At 44.9% G+C, this 23,870-nt stretch overlaps 6 protein-coding genes across 6 annotated transcripts; 4 read left to right on the forward strand and 2 right to left on the reverse strand.

Annotated features, from left to right (window-relative positions):
* Positions 1-1,919: 1,919 nt before the first annotated feature.
* On the forward strand, positions 1,920-3,617 carry PUMCH_001157 (uncharacterized protein; the record flags this gene model as incomplete). Its single annotated transcript, XM_063020221.1, has 1 exon — positions 1,920-3,617. The coding sequence occupies one exon, from the start codon at positions 1,920-1,922 to the stop codon at positions 3,615-3,617; it is 1,698 nt and encodes a 565-aa protein (XP_062876291.1).
* A 422-nt stretch (positions 3,618-4,039) lies between these two features.
* PUMCH_001158 (uncharacterized protein) lies at positions 4,040-5,416 on the reverse strand (the record flags this gene model as incomplete). Its single annotated transcript, XM_063020222.1, has 1 exon — positions 4,040-5,416. The coding sequence occupies one exon, from the start codon at positions 5,414-5,416 to the stop codon at positions 4,040-4,042; it is 1,377 nt and encodes a 458-aa protein (XP_062876292.1).
* A 5,774-nt stretch (positions 5,417-11,190) lies between these two features.
* PUMCH_001159 (uncharacterized protein) lies at positions 11,191-12,702 on the forward strand (the record flags this gene model as incomplete). Its single annotated transcript, XM_063020223.1, has 1 exon — positions 11,191-12,702. One exon carries the CDS (start codon positions 11,191-11,193, stop codon positions 12,700-12,702), a length of 1,512 nt encoding a protein of 503 aa, XP_062876293.1.
* A 3,475-nt stretch (positions 12,703-16,177) lies between these two features.
* On the reverse strand, positions 16,178-17,545 carry PUMCH_001160 (uncharacterized protein; the record flags this gene model as incomplete). Its single annotated transcript, XM_063020224.1, has 1 exon — positions 16,178-17,545. The coding sequence occupies one exon, from the start codon at positions 17,543-17,545 to the stop codon at positions 16,178-16,180; it is 1,368 nt and encodes a 455-aa protein (XP_062876294.1).
* A 793-nt stretch (positions 17,546-18,338) lies between these two features.
* PUMCH_001161 (uncharacterized protein) lies at positions 18,339-19,880 on the forward strand (the record flags this gene model as incomplete). The annotated part of the gene is made up of 1 exon (XM_063020225.1): positions 18,339-19,880. The coding sequence occupies one exon, from the start codon at positions 18,339-18,341 to the stop codon at positions 19,878-19,880; it is 1,542 nt and encodes a 513-aa protein (XP_062876295.1).
* Positions 19,881-20,573: 693 nt separating this feature from the next.
* PUMCH_001162 (uncharacterized protein) lies at positions 20,574-23,825 on the forward strand (the record flags this gene model as incomplete). Its single annotated transcript, XM_063020226.1, has 1 exon — positions 20,574-23,825. The coding sequence occupies one exon, from the start codon at positions 20,574-20,576 to the stop codon at positions 23,823-23,825; it is 3,252 nt and encodes a 1,083-aa protein (XP_062876296.1).
* Between the last annotated feature and the right edge of the window lie 45 nt (positions 23,826-23,870).

Consider the following 23,870-nt stretch of genomic DNA (forward strand, 5'->3'; position numbering starts at 1 on the left):
AAGGACGTCTAATTCATTTGTGCCGTGAAACTCGAACGGTGAAGTCGACCCCTAAAGAACTTGTCTGGTGTTAATATACAAAACTTAATTGGACGATCTATCAATTTCTAGCTTTCTACGAAGCCTGAGGTTTCAAAATTTGAACTAGTGTTGATTCTACAGGTTGTAAAGGAATTCCGTTGTCAGACTATATAGGGCCTCACTCAAATTGCATCGATCCTCTCTAAAAACTAGCTACAATTATCCAAACCCCTAAAATATGACTCTTGAATGCTGCTTGAGACCATTTTCAAGCAGAGGGTCATTTTGGGAAAGCCTTGGTCAATTTTGACCAGAATAAGACTACAATGATCGGTATCAGAGCAAAGATAAATGGTTGTATAATCGAGAACACTACTGGCAAATAAAAGTTTAATTTGATCTGATTGATTGGGACTTGATTGCATTCTTTATGCCACCCTAATCGCCATTCAAGTTCTGCTAGCACTGACGAATAGCCGGCTTAACTATGCTTACCCGTTTATGTTATGGAATCATCTCAAAAATGCCCTGATATTCTAACAACTCAATGCTTACGCGCTATTTTTGTCATTTTGTCTCATGTCGAGTGTACAAAATGGTCTATGACCTCATACTGCGCACATTTGAACTCTCTGTGATCCGAAGCTGTCAATTTGGGCTTAAAAACGATGCCAAGCATTTAGAATAAACAATAGTAGATTAATACACTAATAGTATCTTCAAATGTCGGGTTATTGCTGACTTTAACTAGAATGATCACAGAGTATGAGAACCAAGGAAGTCGAATGCTTGGAAAAGTGTCTTGTATTCTGGAAAGAGCTGAGGACGATTCAACTCGATGCTTGAAATCCCCCTCTCCTACGTTGGCTCAAATAGCTTCCTGTGCTTTACTTCCTTGAAAGATGTGGTACACAAGTAACAACAAAACCAGGAAACTCAACTTAGTCTGGGATTTGAGAAGCCACGATAAAAAATCTGGTTTCCCTGAAATTACAACTTGCTGCTCATCCTTCCCATCTACACCCATTCTAGACTAAAACCACTCAGAAAACAGAACACAAACAAGACAAAAAACGCGCTCAGAATCACACTGCGCGTTAGTCCCAGTTCAGATACACAAAAGTCGACCGGACCTCAATTGCCAGCTAACCCCGGGTTTCCCTTCGTCCATGTCCGTGAACTCCCGAAGGTACGTCTAGGCGCATGAGAAAAGTCCGAGACCGAACCACCGGCCACCCGAGACCTGTAACGACATACTGAACCATGCGATAAGGGAGCAAAAAGACAAAATTGAGATTCTGCAAGTATATGCGATTCGTTTTCGGTAAGACCATAGATTTGGTACGTGTCCAATGTTTTGACGTGACACGTTTTCCAGTGACTAAGCACAGTAGCACTAGTGAAATTAGGGTTGAGGATATTTACAATGAGTGGACTATCGTAGGTGATTAACAGGGACGAATGGATCCACGTACTATCAAATCAAGAAGCCATTGAGTGGATCCAAAGGTATGTTTAGGTGATTTATGGGCGAATTGCGACATTGAATGGTGTTTTCAAGTATTTGCATGTTAATTGAATGGTTTAACTTGAGCATCCAAGACGGCAAAATCCCCCAAAGTTTCAGAAAACATGGAATGAATGTAGAATTACTGTAAAATCATCATTACTCTAGTTTTGAGCTGAAACAATACGAGAAATTAATTCTAGAGGCCCTAACTTATCTTACATTCTCACTAACAACGCCTCCCCTTACCAAACCCACAACCACCCACAAATGTCAGATCAGTGTTTCCATGGAACTCGAAACCTGCAACCCACCAGATTCCATCCAAAATGCATCTCCAATGATACTGCCAGCGTCGATTCCCTTTCTCGCATACCCCGGCCGTTAGCGAATGCCACACCTACACTATTATGCGTTTAGATGGCACGTTCCACCAAGGTCTCCAGTGGTAGTTACAGACCCGGGATTTCGACCTACAGACGCGGGAAAAACCCCCGAACAACTGGAGAGCAGCAAATCCGAACCACCTCATCGTTCAAAAAAACCTGCCATCCAGAATTCTCACTCCCTCCATCAATTCTCAAGCATACCCAGTCTTCGTCCCACCCTCAATGTCACCTGTTCATCAATGCGTCCCACGCATAAACCCATGCTTGTATGCAAACCGGGCAAGTGTGGTCCACACCTGAAAATTATAAATTACCCTGGGTTCGCACCTCTAAATTTTCTTCTCTACAGTTTGTCACAGAACTTAAAACAACCAATTAACATGTCTGCTTCCAAGATCTTCGCCCGTTACGTCTACGACTCCAGAGGAAACCCAACCGTCGAGGTTGACCTCCACACTCCAAAGGGTCTTTTCAGAGCCATTGTTCCTTCTGGTGCCTCCACCGGTATCCACGAGGCTTTGGAGTTGAGAGATGGTGACAAGTCCAAGTGGATGGGTAAGGGTGTCTTGAAGGCCGTTGCCAACGTCAACGACATCATTGCCCCAGCTTTCGTCGAGGCCAAGTTGGACTTGACCAACCAAGCCAAGGTCGACGAGTTCTTGAACTCTTTGGACGGTACCCCAAACAAGTCCAAGTTGGGTGCTAACGCCATCTTGGGTGTCTCTTTGGCTGCTGCCAAGGCTGGTGCCGCCGAGAAGAACGTCCCATTGTACCAACACTTGGCTGACATCTCCGGTGCTAAGCAAGACAAGTTCGTCCTCCCAGTTCCTTTCCAAAACGTCTTGAACGGTGGTTCCCACGCTGGTGGTGCTTTGGCCTTCCAAGAGTTCATGATTGTCCCAACTGGTGCCCCAACCTTCTCTGAGGCTTTGAGAATCGGTTCCGAGGTCTACCACAACTTGAAGTCCTTGACCAAGAAGAGATACGGTCAATCCGCCGGTAACGTCGGTGACGAGGGTGGTGTTGCTCCAGACATTGGTTCCCCAAGAGAGGCTTTGGACTTGATTGTCGACTCCATTGAGAAGGCCGGTTACACTGGTCAAGTCGGTATTGCCTTGGACGTTGCTTCCTCCGAGTTCTTCAAGGACGGTAAGTACGACTTGGACTTCAAGAACCCTAACTCCGACGCCTCCAAGTGGTTGTCCGGTGAGCAATTGTCCTCTTTGTACGAGGAGCTCATCAACGAGTACCCAATTGTCTCCATCGAGGACCCATTCGCCGAGGATGACTGGGATGCTTGGGTGCACTTCTACTCCAAGGTCTCTGACAAGATCCAAATTGTTGGTGATGACTTGACTGTTACCAACCCAATCAGAATTAAGACTGCCATTGAGAAGAAGGCCGCCAACGCTTTGTTGTTGAAGGTCAACCAAATCGGTTCTCTTACCGAGTCCATCAACGCTGCCAACGACTCTTACTCCGCTGGCTGGGGTGTCATGGTTTCCCACAGATCCGGTGAGACTGAGGACACCACCATTGCTGACTTGTCTGTTGGTTTGAGAGCTGGTCAAATCAAGACTGGTGCTCCAGCCAGATCCGAGAGATTGGCCAAGCTTAACCAAATCTTGAGAATCGAGGAGGAGTTGGGTGACAAGGCCATCTACGCCGGTAAGGACTTCAGAATCTCTTCTACTTTGTAAGTATGAGGATACATTTTAGTAGTTAATGAATAATACAGATGATAATACATTGTAGCTTCTAGATGAAATCTTAACGATCATCTCGAAAATGTGTCAAAGAATTCCTAACAGCATACTACTCTCATGCGCTTATGAGCTTTGTAATAAGAAGCTAGTCACGTTTTGATTCAATGAGGTGACTGGCTCTAATGACTATTTGGTATGAATTGAGTGCTCTTCATGTTTTGCTTAGCGAAAGTAATTTCGATGAAGGTCAACATTCCCGGGTTTTGAAATTATTATTAGTGCTCAGCTTGTTTAGAATTTTTGTTAGTATTGACTACAGTAGTGTAGACAAAATCTGATTAGGTAATTAGTTCTTCATTGAGCTCTAAATATAAAAATAAACAAGTCTATGATAGTATTGTGTCACACTTTCGTGTTCACAATGTCTTTCTATGTTCCGCCAATCCCTCATTGAGTCTCTGTACAACAATGGCAACTTCCTCAAAAGTATTATACAAGGGTGCTGGTGCAAGACGAATAACACCGGGTCGTCTCTCGTCGCAAATGATTGCTCGATCATGAAGGTAGTTGAACACACCCATCATTACGTTTTTCTCTTCTTCTTCAAAGGCGGGCTGGAACAAGAGTGAGAGTTGAGCTCCTCTAGAGTTCTCATCCAGCGGAGTGAGAATTTTGAAGCCGTAAGTAGTACTGTCAGAGTCTTGTGGAAGATAAAATGGAGACAGCGTAAGTAATTTTTGCATGTAATTCGTGAGAGCCAAGCTCTTCTTTCTCAACGTCAGGACACCTCCAGCCTCTCTAAACACCTCAAGCGATGCCTGCAACGCAACACAATCTAAAACACTGGGATTGGATTGTCGATATGATAAAGCAGATTGGATAGGATTAAATTTCTCCAACATTTGGAATCGTTCCTCGGAGTCGGTTCCCCACCAACCAGCAAGTCGAGGCGCAAAGTGCGTGGTGTCATTATCCTTGGTATATTTTTCGTGCACGAAAATTCCTCCTATGGCACCAGGCCCGGAATTGAGATACTTGTAGGAACACCAAACAGCAAAGTCGACATCCCAAGCATGCAACTCAACTGGGACATTTCCAACAGCATGAGCAAGATCCCAACCAACAACAATTCCGTACTTGTGTGCGTGAGCAGTGATTTCCTTAATGTCAAAGTACTGGCCAGTGTAGTACTGTATTCCTGGCAAGCAGACAAGGGCCAATTCATCCTTATATTGATCAATTGCAGATAGAATCAAATCTGTACGCAAGTAAGTCTCTCCCTCGGGAACTTGAAGCTGAACTAAATTCGACTCATCGTAGCCATGTAACTTTACCATGTTCAAGAACGCATAGTAGTCAGAGGGAAAGGCTTGCTTTTCAAACAAGATCTTCAGTTTTTTGCCAACGGGCTTGTAGAATGCAACAAGCAAAGCATTCAAATTGGCCGTCAACGAGTTCATAGCAGCCACCTCGCGCACATTTGCACCTACAATTGGCGCTAAAAGCTCCAAGATAGGAAGATCGATATCTTTCCACGCCGTCTTGTCAGAGCCTGGGTGATTGAAATGGGACTCGACTCCACGCATAGCCCAAGCATTCAATTCATCGGCAACCGCATCTTTTGTTTTCAAGGGCAACAAACCCAAGGAATTCCCGCAGAAATAGATTGATTTCGACTCCGAATCGAAAGACGATTTCTGCGGTGCTTTGACACCTAGAGACCCAAATGTGGGCATGGCAAACATACTCTTGTATGTTGGGAACAACCCGTCCAACTTTTCAGCTTCAGACATGACTTTGATGTGGTTTCAATAGACTGGTGTGTCAGTACACTGGTTGTTGGAGGATCGACATGAGCACGGCTGAGGTGGGACCATAAAACTGAAATATTGAGAATTTGAAAATGAGAATTTTGAGAAGTTATGTTTGCAATATCGATACATGTATTGTTTTATAATTTTATTGTGCCGAGCGTGATTGGATCGGAGTATTCTATCCGATGTTCCAGCCAAATGAAACTTGGGTTTGTGTAATTTGAATTGGGGTTGAAGATATGACCGCTTGTCTAATATGAAAAAAATATTGTGCATTAGATTGCCCAGAATGATGTGTATGATCCATGCCTCACTGATGATCTTGTTTTGGGCATTCTGTTCTTCTTGGTTTTGAGATGTAAGTTCTCGCAGATTAGCTTGTCACCTCGATATTTTGACTTCTAGTCTTATTTATCAATACCCTAGGCAATTCTCCATTCTTTTGGTAAATTAATGGGGTGTCTGCTTACATTGTGGGACACGAATTAGACCAGTAAGGACGATTCGGAAACGAGATAGAAGCCGGCTAATTCCAATTATTCTTGGAACTGACAATTCGAATTGCCCTATGATATTGGCCGTGCTCCTGACGCACGTAGTTTTGAGGGGTTAGTTTTAGTATAGATGAAGAGACAGCTCATCGGTGTTGTGTTGTATAATCCCGAAAATTTGAATCAGAGCTCCATGGTGACCTGCAACTAAAAATTATGCCCGGAATTGATATCAGATTTTCAGTTTATGAATGCATGTGTGGAAGATCCTGATATTAGATGAAAGTGTTCGGAATCCCGTTGGTTGGAAGAAGAAAAAAGATGGCGGGCAGGAGGACATGGGTGCACACCAGAATTCACCCTAGTGGACGGATTTAGACTAGAGATGTCTCAGATTGACACCGTTTCAACTGGTGTTTCATTCGACTATTTATAGGGTTTCTGAGAGCTCATTCGCGTCCCTTTCCTACTTCGGAAGGTGTGACTGTGAAGGAATTGTTCGGATACTTTGTGGCAGGTAAGCTTGACTGTTCTGTGATAAATAAACATATACCTCCTATGGTGGTGGGACATTAAGGGGATTCAAGTATCATTTCAATACTGGTTCCTTCCTCTGATCATGCCAAGTGAAGCCGGAGACAGTTATACATTGGGTACTCTGAATTGACGTCAGCATCCTGACGAAATCCCGCTCAAGAAGCAAGAGACGCCGGTCGTTCATGTGTAGCCACCATCTTTCGAGATGTTCCGTCATTTCATTTTCAGGATAAGAAGACAATTCGTGCTCTGGTTTGTCACTAGGCGATCATGCAGAAACTGAGGTGCTTCATCTTCATATAATATGTATTTACTCTATACGCCAGTCCATCGGTGGGGCTCTTTTTGATTCAATTTTCTTCCAAGCTCTTGTCTGCTTACCAAAGAGGAAAGACCACCTCTACCCAGAGACTTTCTCTGATTAGGATCACTTACGCAGAAATGTCGAGGTGCTTCCCTAGGGGAGAGAACTAGGCTTGTATTGATCTCGAATTGTTTCGCCTTTCTTGATTTGCCAGCACTCAGACATCAGTCTGCTCCGATCAGCACAACATGGCTTCGTCTCTCGCTGAACTTTCCGTCATTGGAATGGTATTTGTTCATTTGAGCTAAACGTGCACTTGAATAGCTGTTCTTCAAAAGCCAGCGAGTATGGACATGACTGGATAGTTTCAAGCCCTGTCTCTATTCACCATATAGGGTCCATAAAAGTAACAATCGGGTCAGGAAACTAAAGATTGCGCAGTAGAATTTAATCTCATCATCCTCCGACTAGTTGATACTGTTCTAGTTATAGCCTTGCACTTGTTGTTGTATCCGTCCGGGTTGGCTAGTGAAGAATGAAAACAAAACCGAGTATTGCGGACTCGAAATTGATTTTGTTCTATCAAAGGTGCAGTTTTATAATTGAAAATGACTATTTGGACTCATTTGAAAGTCGTTTTTGTGTATCTAGCTATTCTATGAAATTATGGACAGTTGTTCTTGCGCCAGAGGCTATTGGACAATCGAATGTCTGGCTGACGATCTTCCGATAAACGGAAACTATACATTAATGATAATATTTTCAATTGAAACCATAATGTCACCGAAAATCAAATATTTACTTCAATACAATTCGAAATTGACCTGGCGCCCTTCCTGACTAACAGTCCCCTCATACGAATCAAAAACCAAAGTAACCCCCATATGACAGCAAGTCCGTTATAGGCACGGTTTCCAACCAGGAGCACCGCCACAACGGGGAATCTGAGACAGTCGCGCCACCCTGTAATTTGCACATCCATGGTACTCACCTTCCAATAACAACATCGACGGAACTCCGTCGATATAATCTGGAGCTAATAAGCGTAGTAAGGAAGGAGGCGTATGAAGGTAAGCGTTTCGCATACTCGCCACTATCGCCGTCCGCTCATAGGTCTCGATTCGGACTATGCCGCATTTCTAAAAAGCTCATTGCTTGAATGTACCCACTCGTGAAACTAAAGCAGGACAATCAGCCTTAAGATGCATTGAATCTTATTAATTTAAGAATCTGACGCAGGCGCTCGTAACAGATGCCCTATTAGGAGGCGGTTGTGTGTTCCGATGATGCGCTTCCTGCAAGTTATTAAACTGCCGTGCAGATGTTTTCATGAGTGGTGACCCAAAGGTGGCCGGACGTCTATTGTGCAGTGTACTCATCTCACCTGGGCGCATGGACATAACTAGAAAGTGATTCATGAAGAATGCCAACTGGAATAGCTGAATTTTGTATCAAGAATTTGCGAATCGTATGCAAATAATCTCAAAGAAAAATGAGCGTTGTAGCATACATTTTCACTGAACTGGACAACGTTTTTCCGGCATCTGAATGCGCCACATAGCAATCTTGGCTTTTTATACATGCATGTGGCATGTAAACTCTAGGGATATAAGAGGCGCATTCGCCACATCGCCTTGAACAACCTCAATGGTTAAGACTAAGAAATGCGTTCGTGAACCTGGCATAAAGAACATCCGAGGTTTTTAGTCACGAATAGACACGATAACAGATTTCCCTTCGAGGCCGAAAGAAAGGCTGCCCGGTTAATTCAATTTTGCCATTTACATTATCGTTGAATGAGGATTCCAATAGGCCTATTGATGGAATTGTTCAAGTTGTCGACGTCACCACAATAGAGTGTTTCCCACAGGTTGAGGCGGCCGCATCCGCCATAGGAAGGGAGGCCAATTGAATCGGAAACCAGTATCCGCCTCTTCAAACCAATTTCGCTTTAGACGAATAGCCGCTGTGCGTGGAAACTACCGCATGTGCATCGATAGTGGCTAATTAAGACACTGCGCGCATTTGCGAGTATTTTTAATTCAACTGATGACGATTACAGACGTCAATGATGTAATATTAAACTTGAGAAGGTTCAAACATTCCGGTGAGACACTGTCTAGTTGTTGGTAGCCTTCGCTGTGGTATGACGACAATTCGGCTTCTCTGATCGGTTGATGACGACGATCGTAGATTGTCGTGTTGCATTAAATTCAATAATACTAGCTATGGCTCAGAATAAATTCTATGTCGCAGTAGATCACGCTCCCCTTTTCTTAAGACCAAACTCTGTACCGTTGAGTTGCGGCCAGAGTAACTGGTGACCTGGACTCCAAGGGACTTAACATATTACCAATCGAATTTAAGCTTCTTTAGGCCGCAAAACCGATATCATGATCGTTGCCGATATTGCAAAGACAGGAGCTATTGCCGCATCGGGAAAATGCATATCATCAGCAATGTATGGCCAATGTCGTGGCTCATTGAATGGTGCCGCATGCATGATGGAAGTTCGTGGCTGGAGCTCAACAATACATTAATTCCGAAAACAAAGAACCTGCCTGTGTCTCAGACGTCCTCCCCCGCTCCTTTTCTCCTGCATTGGCTGCTTGGCCACGGCGAATGTTGTCAGTTTCGGTAGCGCCAAGAGGTATTGTTGCGCATGTGGCGAATGTTCCAAAGTCGTAAATGGTACGTCATAGTCTTATTTCGGGTATGATGCCGTTTACGATGGTGACACACGCCACCTTTCCTGCGCCCCAGCTCCCGAGGACAAGTACAGAACCAGTGTTGCAAACAGACCCGTCAAAGAAATTTACAGGAAGGGTCTAGTCAATGCCAACACTCTTGAAAATATCGAAGGCTCAATAATTTCGCCTAATTCAGCTGAAACAGGTACGTCATTTTACAACACGCCTGAATCTGAGACATCTGGTTATGGCCGTTGAGAAGGGCGAACTGATAAACGCTTGTGGCGAGAAACTCCCCACTCTAATTTCGTCACCCGCCACTGTCTCAGCGGCCTAGTCTCGATGAGGGAGTGCACTGTGAGGTTGCATCATCACGCTGTATCGAACCTGGCTCATACCCTTTGCAGACCTGCACGGCACGTGGAATAGTCTTGTGTTGGGTTCGATTAGTGGCTACGCAGGGGAAATTATCTAAATTGCACTTAGGCCAATTATTCTGTAGTTATAGGGAAAGGAGAGCAGAGCAAATAGACCTAGATAAAGACATAGTTCAAGAAAGAAAGGCTTTTGGATGTGTGAGTTTCTCATAATAATCATTAATCGCCGCCAGGACATACGACAGGGTGATGCTGCCGAGAACCCACACTTATGGTAAAAAACTTTCGGACTCAAGGTCCCAAAACATCTTTGTAGGTATTGAATGGGTAGCACTTTACGATTCTCCTGTGCTGTTGCAGGCACTTGAGTCTGGACTATTATGGTTAGCTTAGTCGGCCACTCGGGACGAGAAATCAGCCGTTGACGCCGTATCTTCTCCCGATTAGAAGTGATAGTAACTTCAATTGTTTCCTCGGTTTCTTGGTACAGTGTCACTAACCGACTATTTTAGTAAACGGTGTTCTTGGTCCTTTCAGGTTTTGAAAATACACTATGGGCGTACACCTCAAATTAAAGAAGGAGCCGATAGCTAGACTGAATACTGATTGCATACGGGGTTATCAGCAGCTTCCTGTCAAGACTTTGTTTTCGGAACTGCAACTTCGGCACCCAGTACTTTCCCACCATTACCATTCTTTCTACCCTGAGTTCGGTTGTCCTTTTGCCACACTTCGAAGCTCGGGCTCAAGTCCAAGTTAGGCAGTTCCAGAAAAGCGCCGAGCGGCTCGAAGTATCTACAGTCGTGCATGAGTGCCACAGTTACTAACCCCGACATGCATCTGCACAAGGTCCTAAGCGGAATTACTGCACTGCGGGTAAGTGGCCCGCTAACCCTCAATGCGAAGATATGCATGAGTGCTGACGTACAGTCCCAGTCATTTCCCTGGCTCAGTACCTGAGACATTTCCCTTATAAAAGAGTCTCAATCCCCAGCTTTTCCTATACTTTTTTTTTAATAAACAAGTTTCAATACATAACCTGAATCGATCTACCCCTGTGAACACATACAGGACGCCTTTCGATACGAATACCTTGGATAGCTTATCGACCCCACTTTAATCACCCTATCTTAGTAATTGGGTCTATACATCAGTCTGCAAGTCGAATTCCACAACTCAATTGAAGATCCAGGGCCTAATATTTAATCATTACCGCTCACATTCTCCAATACCATTATACGAGTCTTCCTGCTTCTTCTAGCATTCAAGACCTCAAAACCATCCTACTATAGGCTTCATAGAGCTCCAATATTTATTGTGTCATCACAATAAGAACTCACAAACAATACACATAATGGTTTACGCATCCGATTCTAACAAATGGCGTGCCTACCAGTTCTCGGACCCCTTTGCCGCTGGACTGTTCTTAGTTTGCAACAAAGTCAACAAGATGTTTTGCCGTCCGGATTGTGATGCCCATCCAACCACCGAATTGCGCTCCCTGATCAAGTTCGTTGATACAACACAAGAGGCAATCTCTTTGGGCTATGTTCCCTGCGAGACTTGTGGCCCAATGTCTGTTCCAAAGATTGATGTCAACCTTCTACTCAGAACTGTCAAGGATTGCAACAACCGTATAGGATTCGTCCCTCCTTTGATGGATGACGACGAGTCCAAGATCACAGAGACTATTAAAGAGAACATCATCGGACAGGGAATGCAACGCAGACAGCTGGTTCCTGCCATTAGTTACGACCACAACAAGTACAACACCGAGAAGACTGCCAGCTACTCCGTCTCAAAGAACGACTCCGAGCATTACCGTCTTATTGACTTGGCATGCCGCCATCTTGCATTGGCTGCTGCTAACTCCATCTTTAGTCCTCAGAGTCCATCCGGTTCTCTGAGCCCTGTTAGCGACGGAGGAAGCCCCGACAAGAAGAAGAGCACCAAGAAGAGAAGAGGAGGAGTCTTGGGATTCAAAGAATTGGCAGCTAAATCAAAATTGTCTGCATGGCACTTCCACAGAGTCTTTAAGAGCATTACGGGATTAACTCCCAAGAACTATGGTGACATGTGTTGGGAGTACTTGGAGAAGGATAAATCAGACCGCGGATCTAACTCTGTGTTGTCTCCACCTCCAAGCATGCGCGAGTCGCCAGTGATTTCAATGGATAACGGCAACTCTTCTCTCTTGCGCAACTCTACGGTTCTGCAGGATCAAGACCATCAATTGAACAGTACTGTTATGTTCAACACTGCACCCGGTGGCTTCTCATACGTCAGCCCCACCCACAGCGACTCATCGCTGCAAATGCTCCCTATCAACAACAAGAGACCCAGAGAGGAGGAGTTCGATGATCTGGAGTATTCCCCAAAGCGTTTCTACATGCAAGCCCCATCAAATGGCGGCAATGCAGGCGCTGGCGCCAGCAATGCCTCCATGAACAATTCCACTGGGTACAACTCCCACTACGATTCAGAATTCGGCCCATATGTGGACTTTTCTAACCGCGCTACCTCCGTTCCTGACTTAATGTTGTATGGAAGTACCATGCCAAACTCCTTGTTTGACCACTCAAAGCCTATGGAGTTTTCAGGTATGGCATCTGAGCAGCCCATTGACGGCCTAGATGTAGCTGACTTTTCTCCCTCTTCGATCACTATAACTAATGCACCTCCACACTTGTTGCACGACCCATACCTCCCTACTGAGGACATCATTAACGAGGCCATTTTTGCTGAGTCAGATATGTTCTGCTCTGACTTGTTCGCAGAGCCTCGCAATGACTACTTCACAGGGGAAGTCTCCAACGATCCAATGATGATGGGATTCATCCCTGAGATTGTTACGGGTACTGATTAAATGGGGATTGGGATATGGTTTGAGACAATGTAAAAATAGGTTGGATAGATTTAATGGATAGATTTGATTTACTTCTCATGTAGTTTCCAGCGCTTATCAATACTAGTTGGACATTTCGCGGGTACGTATGATTTAAGTGTTCCTCAACTCTTCAGAGTATGTTTGGCCTACAATTTATCATCGTAGTTTATTTATATTCTTATTGTTCGCAATGAAGTGCGCATCACACAAACAAAATGTCAGAGGATAATTGAGCGCGACAACGTCGAAGCTCTCATCATTGCAAAAGTACATCACTGATTTATCTTTCGAATGATTTATTGACCCCCAAGCAAGATATTTCGTTACAAAATCTAGCGGAAGAACTCGTGTATGGGTTTCCAGCGACTTCAATTTTATGGCCTTAGTTTTGCGTTCTGCTACCTGGACTTTGATTATTACTTTTGGTAGTTCTCGAAGTACACACACATCATTGTCTGGAAAAAATTAAAATAAAATTGAATTTAGAGAAATTCATCGAAAAGACCAAAAGTCTTTCGTGCTAAAACTGCTTCAACAAAAAACGTTTTTGTTAATTTGGGCGCTTAAAATGTACTTCCTCTGACAAAAAAAACTTTGATGACATCAAGAGGTACAAATGAAGAACATAAGAGATTTCAGAGCGCGCACGATAGTACTCAAGAATCAAAAGATAATTGAATCTATTAATTGAGTCGTTTTCTTTTCTCAATGCCTCCAGATGCTACGAATAGGTCAAGTATGTTTTGAATCAACAACCAACTAAGACATTCTTGTCTCAGATGCAGCAAAAGTGTCTCATCTGCTAGAAAATGAGGTCATATTTCTAACCAGAGATCAGAGAAGTACAAGAAGTGGCCAGAGAGTCTTTATGTCTCACCTTTATGCCATGACGGAAGTCCGTCAAATCGGAACTCCATCGGAAAAAAAAATCGAACATGTCGACATGGCTTGACGCAAGCTGCCCGCGAACAAAAGACAACGAAAACTACTGCTCAAATTGTTTACGGGGTCTTCCAAGACTTCTTGCGGACAAATATTCATTATGTTTTCATTCTTTCATTCTTTACTCTACTTTATGAGGCGATGTCAATCATGGTGCAAGCATGCCCGGGGTTGAAACAAGGTCCAAGAGTACTAACTGATGCAAAATCATCGATTCCACGACTTTACTGGGAGTGATGGAACACTCGGCAGTGTCAGGGATGAAGCTATGATACCTACATTGCGCCAAATGTTTTAAGATACGAAAGACAAAGTCAATACCCACGATAGATGTACAGACACGCACCAACCTGGTGAAAATGTTTTTAACGTCGAAAAACTTTGTAATTGACGAGCAATTGTCTAGTTTCGAGTAATTCAATTTCCGGACTTGGTCCGAGGCCGGTGTCCCATAGTCATCACTCAAAAACCACAGAAAATCAGTGGAAACTTTAGTGCAAGCACATGCAAGAAAAATACACCCTTGTGACTGAACATTCCGAACATACTCTACCGTGAGGTCTCAGTTCCAGAGATTCTAAGCTTTGTTAGCGGTGTTCTATTACGTCATGTTCATGTATACTATACACTGAACACTTCTCGGCGAAACTGAGTCTATAGCCGAATCCACATGTTTCCGATAAGAATGTGAAAAAAGACCAAAGGTTCCCTCAAAATGATTAAGGATTCAAAAGATTCACATTAGAAATGGAATTCCGGTAACTGTGTCGGTAGTGGAGTCGAAAGTTAACGCTTTTGGAATATGCGGACCAAAATCCCGAAACGGTTCATGGCACTAGTTTCACTAATTGGGGATCCACAAGCTCTGGTGGTCTAGATTAGGAAACATGGGGTGATTGAGCTTCCAGAACGAACCGCAGATGGGGGGAGGGAGACTTTTGTCTTGGAATGCATAATAGGCTACTGTGCGTCTACTCATGCATGTCTGGCCTTCACACAGTATTTGTGGGTTATATGCACGAGCCACGCTTTAGTCAATCAATTGTAGTGAAACGTGAGTTAGCTCACTCCATGAAAAAGGCAGCCATTCGGTTTTCATGTCGTCACATTCTGATTGGATGGGTCATAAAATCCTCGAAATAAAATTCGATGGGTAAATGCTGCAATTGTTCACATTCAGTTTCCACATAAAAATAGAAGCTCTCGCATTTCGGGCGAAGATACCAAATCAAGCCGGGGAGATGCTTGGTGAGGTCACCTCCATGCAGGACCATCTGCAGCGATTCGAGGATTTTACACTTGCAACCTGGATCAGAGTCTCAATTTTAGTAATTTAGATGTTACAGGTGGCTATGTGTGGTCATCATGGTATAGATCCGTTTGTTTTATGAGTCCAGCTTTCGGGTGTGCGAGTTAAGGTTTTGGGTTTCACCATGCTACCATCTGATGAAGATAAACGGGGGAGGAGGTGTGTTTTGTCTCTGCTCAATTCAATCAAATATTTGAAGTTGGAAAATGGCTCTGGAATTGGATTCGTCTGAAGTTGTTGCAATGTGAATGTCAAAGGATTCAAATTGAATGTATCTGGATGTACCCAAGACGGTTTGTCATTGACGTTTCATATGTCGCCTCCATACTGAAGTCGTCATAGCGCCGCACTAAGACCCCAATATGTTTCCCCAATGCGGCCTTATGTGCGAGTTTCGCCAATACATCGACGGCAGAGCAGCTATGTATTTCGAATATTTACAGTGGGCGCCTGAGATCCTGATATTCTTGGGGAATCTTAGCACCAACTGTGTCTGCGGAACACCGTGGTGTTGTGTTTTGTTCCTTGTGTGGATACTGTTAAGGGTCCTAATAAGGTGCATGGTTATGGATATCTGAGGAATGTCCGTCGGGTTTCTGTAATTGTGCGCTTAACCTACACAGTGTGACCTATAACGATCAATGCATCGGCAAATCAGTCGGAGTTCCGAGACACTTCATTGATTTTGCAAGCGAACAAACTGTCAATAACTACATAGATACACGTACAATGTGGCTGCTGAACCAGCCAAAAGTAAGCTTCGAAAGACATATGTGTGCCCGGAAAAATGACCATCGGATATGATGACACAGATGCACAAACCGGCGGTGTGTATATTTGTTTGATCCATAATATGTGGGATGGGGAATGCGTCATTGCATCAGCAATGCACTTTGGCTGCAGGACACACTGTCCAGTTTGTGCATGAGGCGAATGCTGATGCTTGTGGCGCAGGCGTGGCAAATGAAGACATACTCGTGGCGAGTGCGACATGTCTACATGCATCGCTGCATTCCTGCAGCTGCGACCCTTGGTTATGAGACTAATCACAGAACCTAAGACACAAGGTAGAGCAAAAAGAAAGAAATATACGAATAAAACACAAGTCCGCCGGATTGGCTTTTTGTATCCATGAATATAGCCGGAAACTGGCAAATGCGTTTGTGTAACTATCTTTAATTGTTCATTTAAGAATATTGTAAATTATTTCAGAACAGGCCCTTCTTTAGCCTTTCCCTCCTTCTGGATGTTCTCATCATACTGGATGACCCTATCCTTGTTCTCCGTGGCGGCTTTCACCAATTGCTGGAAAGCACTTGTAGCAGAGCCCTTTGGCTTTGCATCAAGGTTGCTAAGTGACGATACGGAGCTCTTGGAACCATCTCTAGCAGCTAGATCATGCAACGCACTACTGAACTTGCCCCACGACAGCAAAGGTGATTTTACTCCATACTTGTTGATGGTGCTGGTATCGACCGATTTACTGTCTCCTTCGTCGGCCGGGAGGTCTGAATCTGAGATGACACCATTCTCTCCAAACAAGTCAATTTCGTGAGGATCATCATCTTCATGTGACTGGAGGGCTCTGAGTTTCTTAATTCTGTTGGACAATTTAACCATCTCAATCACTTGGCGGAACTTCAATTTACCATTGAAGTGTTCCTTCAAGTTCGGCAACAAATCTGCCTCCTTGTGGGTGGCAGCTACATGGACGAGCCACGGGTCGTTCAAGAGCTCATCAGCCGTTGAACGTTTCTCTGGGTCAAATTGCAATGCCTTGATGATGAATCTTCTTGCATCCTTGGAAACATCCTTCCAGTACTCTGCATGGAACACCACCGCGTTGTTATTGCGCACCTCAGCGATAAAGTCAGTGACGTCTTCGGCCCTGAAAGGCGAATAGCCACACAATATTGTGTATGTGACCACACCGAGCGACCATATATCGCAAGGCTTGCCATGCTCTAAGCCCTGGACCACTTCAGGAGCGGCATAACCGAAAGAGCCAGCACTGGAGGTGAGTTTGTCGTCTGGCCCCTGAAGTCTCTTGGCAATACCAAAATCGGCCAAAACTACATTGGAGTCCTGCAGCTCGTTGAGGTACAACACATTTTCGGGCTTCACGTCACGATGCACAATGTTGTGTTTGTGCAAGTACAGAATTGCCTCGAGAATCTGTAAAATTACCACCGACGCATCGTGTTCAGTGAAACGCCCCTGTTGCACAATCCGGTCAAAAAGCTCGCCTCCAGTAGCCAATTGAGTAACAATATAGAACTTATCTCTAGACTCAAACCAATCGCGAAAGCCGACGATGTGCGGATGGTGAAGCTCTTGGAGTAGCTGCAATTCATCAATGACCAACTGCGCATTGCCCTTCAATGCCTTCTTAATGATGATCTTAACGGCGACGTCTTCGCCGGTACTGTTATCCCGTGCATAACGCACCAATCCGAAAGACCCAGCACCTAAAGTTCTGCCAAAGGTGTAGTTGCCCTTCCGCAGATACGAGTCGGGCTGCCCGCTTAATTTTCCAAGCAATTTGCGGATCGATGTTTTCTCTGTTTCCATTATTGGTAGTAGTTTCGGCCAATTGCTGCTTTATACAGTCGATGGGTTGTTCTTGAACCGAAGAGGATTCTTCTCGAATCGGCGCCAATGGATGCGATTTCGCAAAAGAGCAATTTCAGCCAATATATAAAGATGCAGCGAAACCAAAAATAGAAGCTGCCAGATGGATTTCGAACCAATTGAAGAAAAACCTGCTTTCTAGAAGATGGCTGTGAGTGGTAAGATGGGGACTGTGGGTCACAAGGTGAGGCTTAGACTGCAGAGAGGGCTTATCTCAATTACGAGATATAAATAGGATGGCAGTGTGAGATGAACTATTCCGGCTTTATTAGGATCGTGTTTCATTCTGCAAACATCTTTTTTTTTTTTTGCCAGATCCTGTCATGAGTCAGATCACTACTTTTCAGTGCCATGGCAGCGGGTTCAGTGTACTGCAGACAGTCCTGGACTACCCGCCATGTGCAGCGTTTATCGCACCCACTGTTCCCCAGTGTCATAAGTACACTGGAAAGAATGAACGAAAAGGAGCAGAATGAATTTGGCGGAATGTGAAAGTGGAAGTGTCTCCCAAAGACAGAGAATTTAAAAAAAAACGACTTCTTTTTTGAAGTTGCTCGACTCCTGGAAGTATGGTGCTTGGCCTTATGCGACCGCAATCTCCTGCCTAATCTGGGCACTCGGAATCGGTGCTCCACAATTCCAACCACTCCCAGTTATATAAATTCAACACCATTTCCCCTAACCAAACTTCGAATTCCTCAAACTAAAAAGCACCAAAACTATTTCTGCAACGATGTTATCGGCCCGCTTCTCCCGCGTGTCGCCCACGCTTGCTGCGTTCAGAACGGTTTCGAAGACAAAACAAGCCAAATCGGCCACAGCTGGCGCCATTGCCTATAGAAAAGGTATCAGATACAATTCCACTGCGGCTTTGTACTACCCCAACGAACCAAAAAAGCCTCAGGCTGTTACTGACTCCATTCCGGGCCCTGTTAGTGTGGAACTCAACGAGGTCTTGGGTGAGGTTTTCGACAACAGAGCTTCGTATTTTGTGACTGACTACGACAACTCCATTGGAAATTATATTTCCGACAAGGACGGCAACCAATTGTTGGATGTGTACTGTCAGATCTCCTCTATTCCTTTGGGATACAATAACCCGGAGCTTTTCAAAACCGCACAATCCAAGGAAATGGCGAGCGCATTGATCAACCGTCCTGCGTTGGCATGTTTTCCACCGGCAGAATATGCCAATATCCTCAAGGAGGGTATCTTGGCGGCTGCTCCCCCAGGAACAGATAAGGTGTGGACCGCTTTGTCTGGCTCCTGTGCCAATGAAACCGCCTACAAGGCTGCGTTCATGTACTTGGCTGCTAAAAAGAGAGGATCTTTGGATTTCTCAGATGAAGAGTTGACCTCTGTAATGAACAACGAGGCGCCGGGCTCGCCTGAAACCGTGATCTTGTCCTTTGACAAGGGATTCCACGGACGTTTGTTTGGCTCTTTGTCAACTACTCGCTCCAAAGCGCTCCACAAATTGGATATTCCTGCGTTCAAATGGCCTAAGGCTCCCTTCCCTGCTTTGAAGTACCCTTTGAACGAGCATTCTCGGGAGAATGCAGAAGAAGAGGCTCGCTGTTTGGCCGAGTTCGAGGAGATCATCTGCCAATACCCCCCACACACTATTGCTGCCATCATTGTTGAGCCTGTTCAATCCGAGGGAGGTGACAACCATGCATCTTCGGTGTTCTTCCAGGGCCTTCGTGATATTACCATCAAATACGACATTCTCATGATTGTGGATGAGGTGCAGACGGGTGTGGGTGCTAGTGGAAAGTTTTGGGCTCACGAACACTGGAACTTGACTACCCCACCAGATATGGTGACCTTTTCCAAGAAGTTCCAAGCTGCCGGATTCTACTACTCAAACCCAAACTTGCAACCAAAGCAAGCATACAGACAATTCAACACCTGGTGTGGAGACCCATCCAAGGCGCTTATCGCCAGAACTATCTATCAAGAGGTTGTTAAAAACGACTTGGTCACTAAGACCGCCAGTGTTGGTGACTACCTTTACAAGGAATTAGATTCCCTTTTCAAGAGACATCCTGGAAAGGCTAAAAACTTGCGTGGTGAAGATTATGGTACATTCATTGCCTTTGACTGCGCCAACCCTACCAAAAGAAACGAGTTCTTGTTGAGAATGCGTGGTGCAGGCATCAACATCGGTGGTTGCGGAGACTTCAGTGTGAGATTGAGACCTACGCTCGTGTTTGAGAAGTCTCATGCTGCTGTTTTGCTTTCTGCTATGGAGACCACTCTCCAAGAGTTGTAGCTCAACACAGGACTCTAGGTATGGCCAAAATAAAAATAAAGTGACTCCGGCGAGTAACTTCAATGTGAATTCAATAAAATCAAATCATTCAATCATGCTTTCCAATCCCACCAAAGCGTATTCTGCATCGTAGACTTCGGCTCACATCAGCAAGCAGTGCCACGTAAACTACACACAGAAAATCCACAAAAAAAAGTCAAATGCAAACGACATACCATAATTCTCACACTCGAATAATTCCCACAGCTTTCTGAAAACATTTCAACCCATTTACATTTCTTTTTAATTCCGTGGGTCCAGTCCTGTCTTACACAAACAGAATCCGCCATGCACTCTCACAGTAGCCGTTTATATGCTATTACCGGCTCTTATACACGGAAATACAACAACACTTTTCTCCACCAAACACACCACTAACTTTCGGACTTCGAACACAGCACCATATACCCGCTGTGCATTCTCCAATATATAAACCCCCTTCCCTCTCCCTATTTTTTTTCTTCTTATCACGCTTGCCACTATAGGCATTCCGCTAGATCTATTTTCGTTGGCTATACGATACCTCCATCCCCACAATACAAGACGTGGATCTGGCCGGCCGCTAACTATTTAAAGATCTATTTCCACCTATTTATTTCCTCTTCTCGTCCGTCTCTACTCCACATCAGCCTGGAGATGAATCAGTAACCCACTATGCTAGGTCGACTCTTTAAACTGACGTCCACGCAGAGTCTAAATCTGACTCTGCTTGGCTCAGGAGGTACACAGACTGGCTCGCCCAACTCCTTCGACGATTCGTACACCCGAGGGATTCTCTATGGCTCTGCTGTGATGCTGCTGCCCCCAGTGCATTTGTCCATGAAGCGTTTCCGGCTTGTTGTGGCACAAGACGGAGGCGCGTTGGCGGCAAAACAGATTCTATACGATCTGTTTGGCGACTCGGCTCTTGGATCGCCCCTTGAAAGTCCATCTGCCTCGCCGCTGGCCGGCTCGGACCTACCTAACCTACACCACAAACTCTCGCAAGTCTCGCTTCATTCGGGGCAATCCCGTTCTGTCCCGCACACATCGGTCTCTCTGCCTGTTTCGCTGGATGCATTTCTGTCTCCGGACGTAGCGGAACTGGCGAATGCGCTGCAACTGCCCAACAGCCACTACTTTTCTCGAGAACACGGCCATGGCGTGACCAATACTGCCTCTCATGGCTCTGCTGGAGCTGTGCGCATGTCCGCGGGCGGACTGTCGCTGCGGGCAGGCATCAATAGAAACGTAGTCTTGCAGAAACCTGCCCACAACATCAATGTGTTGACAGATTATATGTTCGGACGAGGACTCCCCTCCAACGAATGGCACACGGCCAGTAAAATCCACATTCTTCCTCCACTAAATTTGGTTCATGGCACCTCGCAGGCGATTCTTGTCACAAGGCTCTTTCTGATCGTAGATGCAAACGCCGTGCTGGCTCACGAACCCGAGCCTCTACCATGTGCCTCCTGGAGCCCTAAGTCTACTATTCATGCTCGTGAATCTACCGTGCAATTTGCATCTCAAAGACTGGCACAGCTGCGATTAAATTTTACTTCTCGTTTTTCGATCGGAATAATCATCCCTTTTGATGACCCATCGCAAACAGTGGAGGAGACTTTGGCAAGCAATTGGCCATCGTTATCGATCCAATTTGTGTCTTTACAAAGAGCTGTCGCTCACAAATTGATTCAAGCGCTAAAAAATGGCCCTGGTCATCATTCCCCATACATTTGCAACAAACGCATCCAATTTCCTTCCTACATGCTTCAAGGTGACTTGGAGCTACTGATCCAACTCAAAAAACTCATCAAGCTCATATATTTTCAGGCTAATGTTCCACGTTTGATCAGCAATCATTCTTTGATGGTGCATACATTAAATCACAAAAATTCTCCATACAAGGCGAACATGATCAACTGGGCACTCGAAGTTATCAACTGGCTTGAATTTAAAGATGGCCGCAACTCTGTTTCTGGACACATTGGGCATTCAAATCTGAGTAGTAATCTTGTCGGGTCTTTCACGGGACTAACAACTCACCTCAGCGCACGCTCAACCGAAGGCATACAGCTGTCAAACACCTTCTTGGCGAGCTTGTTCGCTCTCATTATGCCTTTGCGAGAATCCCTTTCAGCGCGAACCTTGGAAACTACTGATGAGGACTCGGATGTAAAGGAGATCACGAGAGTTGTGGTCATGACCAGCAATTCGACAGTCGCAAAGAAATTGATCTTTCTTCTTTGTGGACTCATACCAGATGCTAAATTCTTGTATCAACTCGACAATACTTCGACCAGCCCTAGTTTCGCTTCATCCGAGAGCGAGAGTCAAGAACGAGAGATTTCCACTCGTGATCTGCCTCTTCATCCATTCAACGAATCTCTGAAGCATTCTTCCAACCAAGATATGAAGGTATCCACAGGTCCTAAGCTGGAAACTTTTCTAAGCCAACGACATGCTCTATCAGAAAGTCCACGAATTAATTCTGACAGTCCTCTCAACTTGGTGCGTCCAATACCAATCCAACGGCAAGTGCTGTCGGAATCAGAAGTGCCATCGGATGATTCAGTGTGTGCCTCGGTCTCCTCCACAAAAGGATGGGAAGTTCCTGCTAAATCTACAACATGCGCATCTTTTAGTAAGAGTAGTACAACTCCCGTTCCAACAAAGTCTGTGGCAATTTCCCAAAAGCCAGTATCCAGTGAGCGGTCGGGCAATGGCTCTTCAATGGCATACTTGTCATCGTCTTTGAACTCCTCGCTATCTTCGAGCGCTTCGAATTATTCTCTTCTGAAACTCGGAAATAGTTTCATGGACAAATGGAAGCATTCTCTTGTTGGTTCAAATTCATTTACACCTCATAATGTTCATGAATCGTTCGAGCCGCCTATGTTCATTGATTCTTTGCGCAAGATTGGTCCCCCTGGAACAAAGTCTCCTTCTCCAGCAACACTCGACGACCATGCTTGGCCCTCTCACCCAATGAATAGTGCTACCAGCTCTCCGTCAAGACCGAGGTTTTCGAGGACTCAATCGGTATTCAATGTATGCAACGATACACTGTTGAAGACGAGAGAGTCGAGCTTAAAGCTTTCTACACCAAATGTCGAGCGTACAGTTCATTCGATAATTATACCTTCAGGTCCCGCTCATGAGAAGAGTATGAAATCAAGAAATGAGCAGCTCATTCGTGATCGAATCAGCCGGATCTTTCTGCAAGATGTCGAAATTATCAGTCAAAATGAACTGAGTATCGTTTTGAAGGATCCCTTCGAGAAGCAAGCAGATGATCTGGCTGCATCAGTGGAACCACTGTACTCTTCCCCATATCAGAGACGGTTGTTTCTCCAACCGCATGTTGCTTTTGTAGAGGAGTTCCGGCCAGAGTGTGTGATTCAATCTTGTCCAGCCAACCCCAAATTAGAGACGCAAGTCATCAATGCGATGAAAAACGATCTTATATTTTACCAAAATAACTGCAACTTCAAGAAGGTTGTGTCGAAAACGGTGTTCATTAGTCTCCGCGCGCGTGACATCAAGCTTATAGAGCTAAAAGTCGGCGGCCAGGATAAAAGCCCTAACTCTCACTTTGGCCCAACGACTCCGACACAAGAACACGCCATACCTATAGGTGCAAACTCGCCGATATCTTCCTATTTCGGAGGCCACGATAGTGGGCAAACTGTCAGCGAGCGTAGAGGCTCAGTTGGAGCCAATAATTACAAAACGTCGATTCGCAGAGTGTTCTCACCTGGCCGAAATTCCGGCGACAAAGAGTTGATCAATCTAATAGAAAACCAGCTCGAAAGACTCACTGAGGTGGTGGCGGTGATGAATGGTGACCAAAACGCCCCGAAAGCTGCAAAACAAGAGCTCAACAAGATGTTGTTTGATGCAGTCAGGGCAATAATTACGTAATATCGCCCCGGGCATTATTTATACAGATATACCTGATGAGTGTTA

This window comes from Australozyma saopauloensis, chromosome 1, assembly GCF_035610405.1.
Source record: "Australozyma saopauloensis chromosome 1, complete sequence".
Lineage (NCBI taxonomy): Eukaryota > Fungi > Ascomycota > Pichiomycetes > Serinales > Metschnikowiaceae > Australozyma > Australozyma saopauloensis.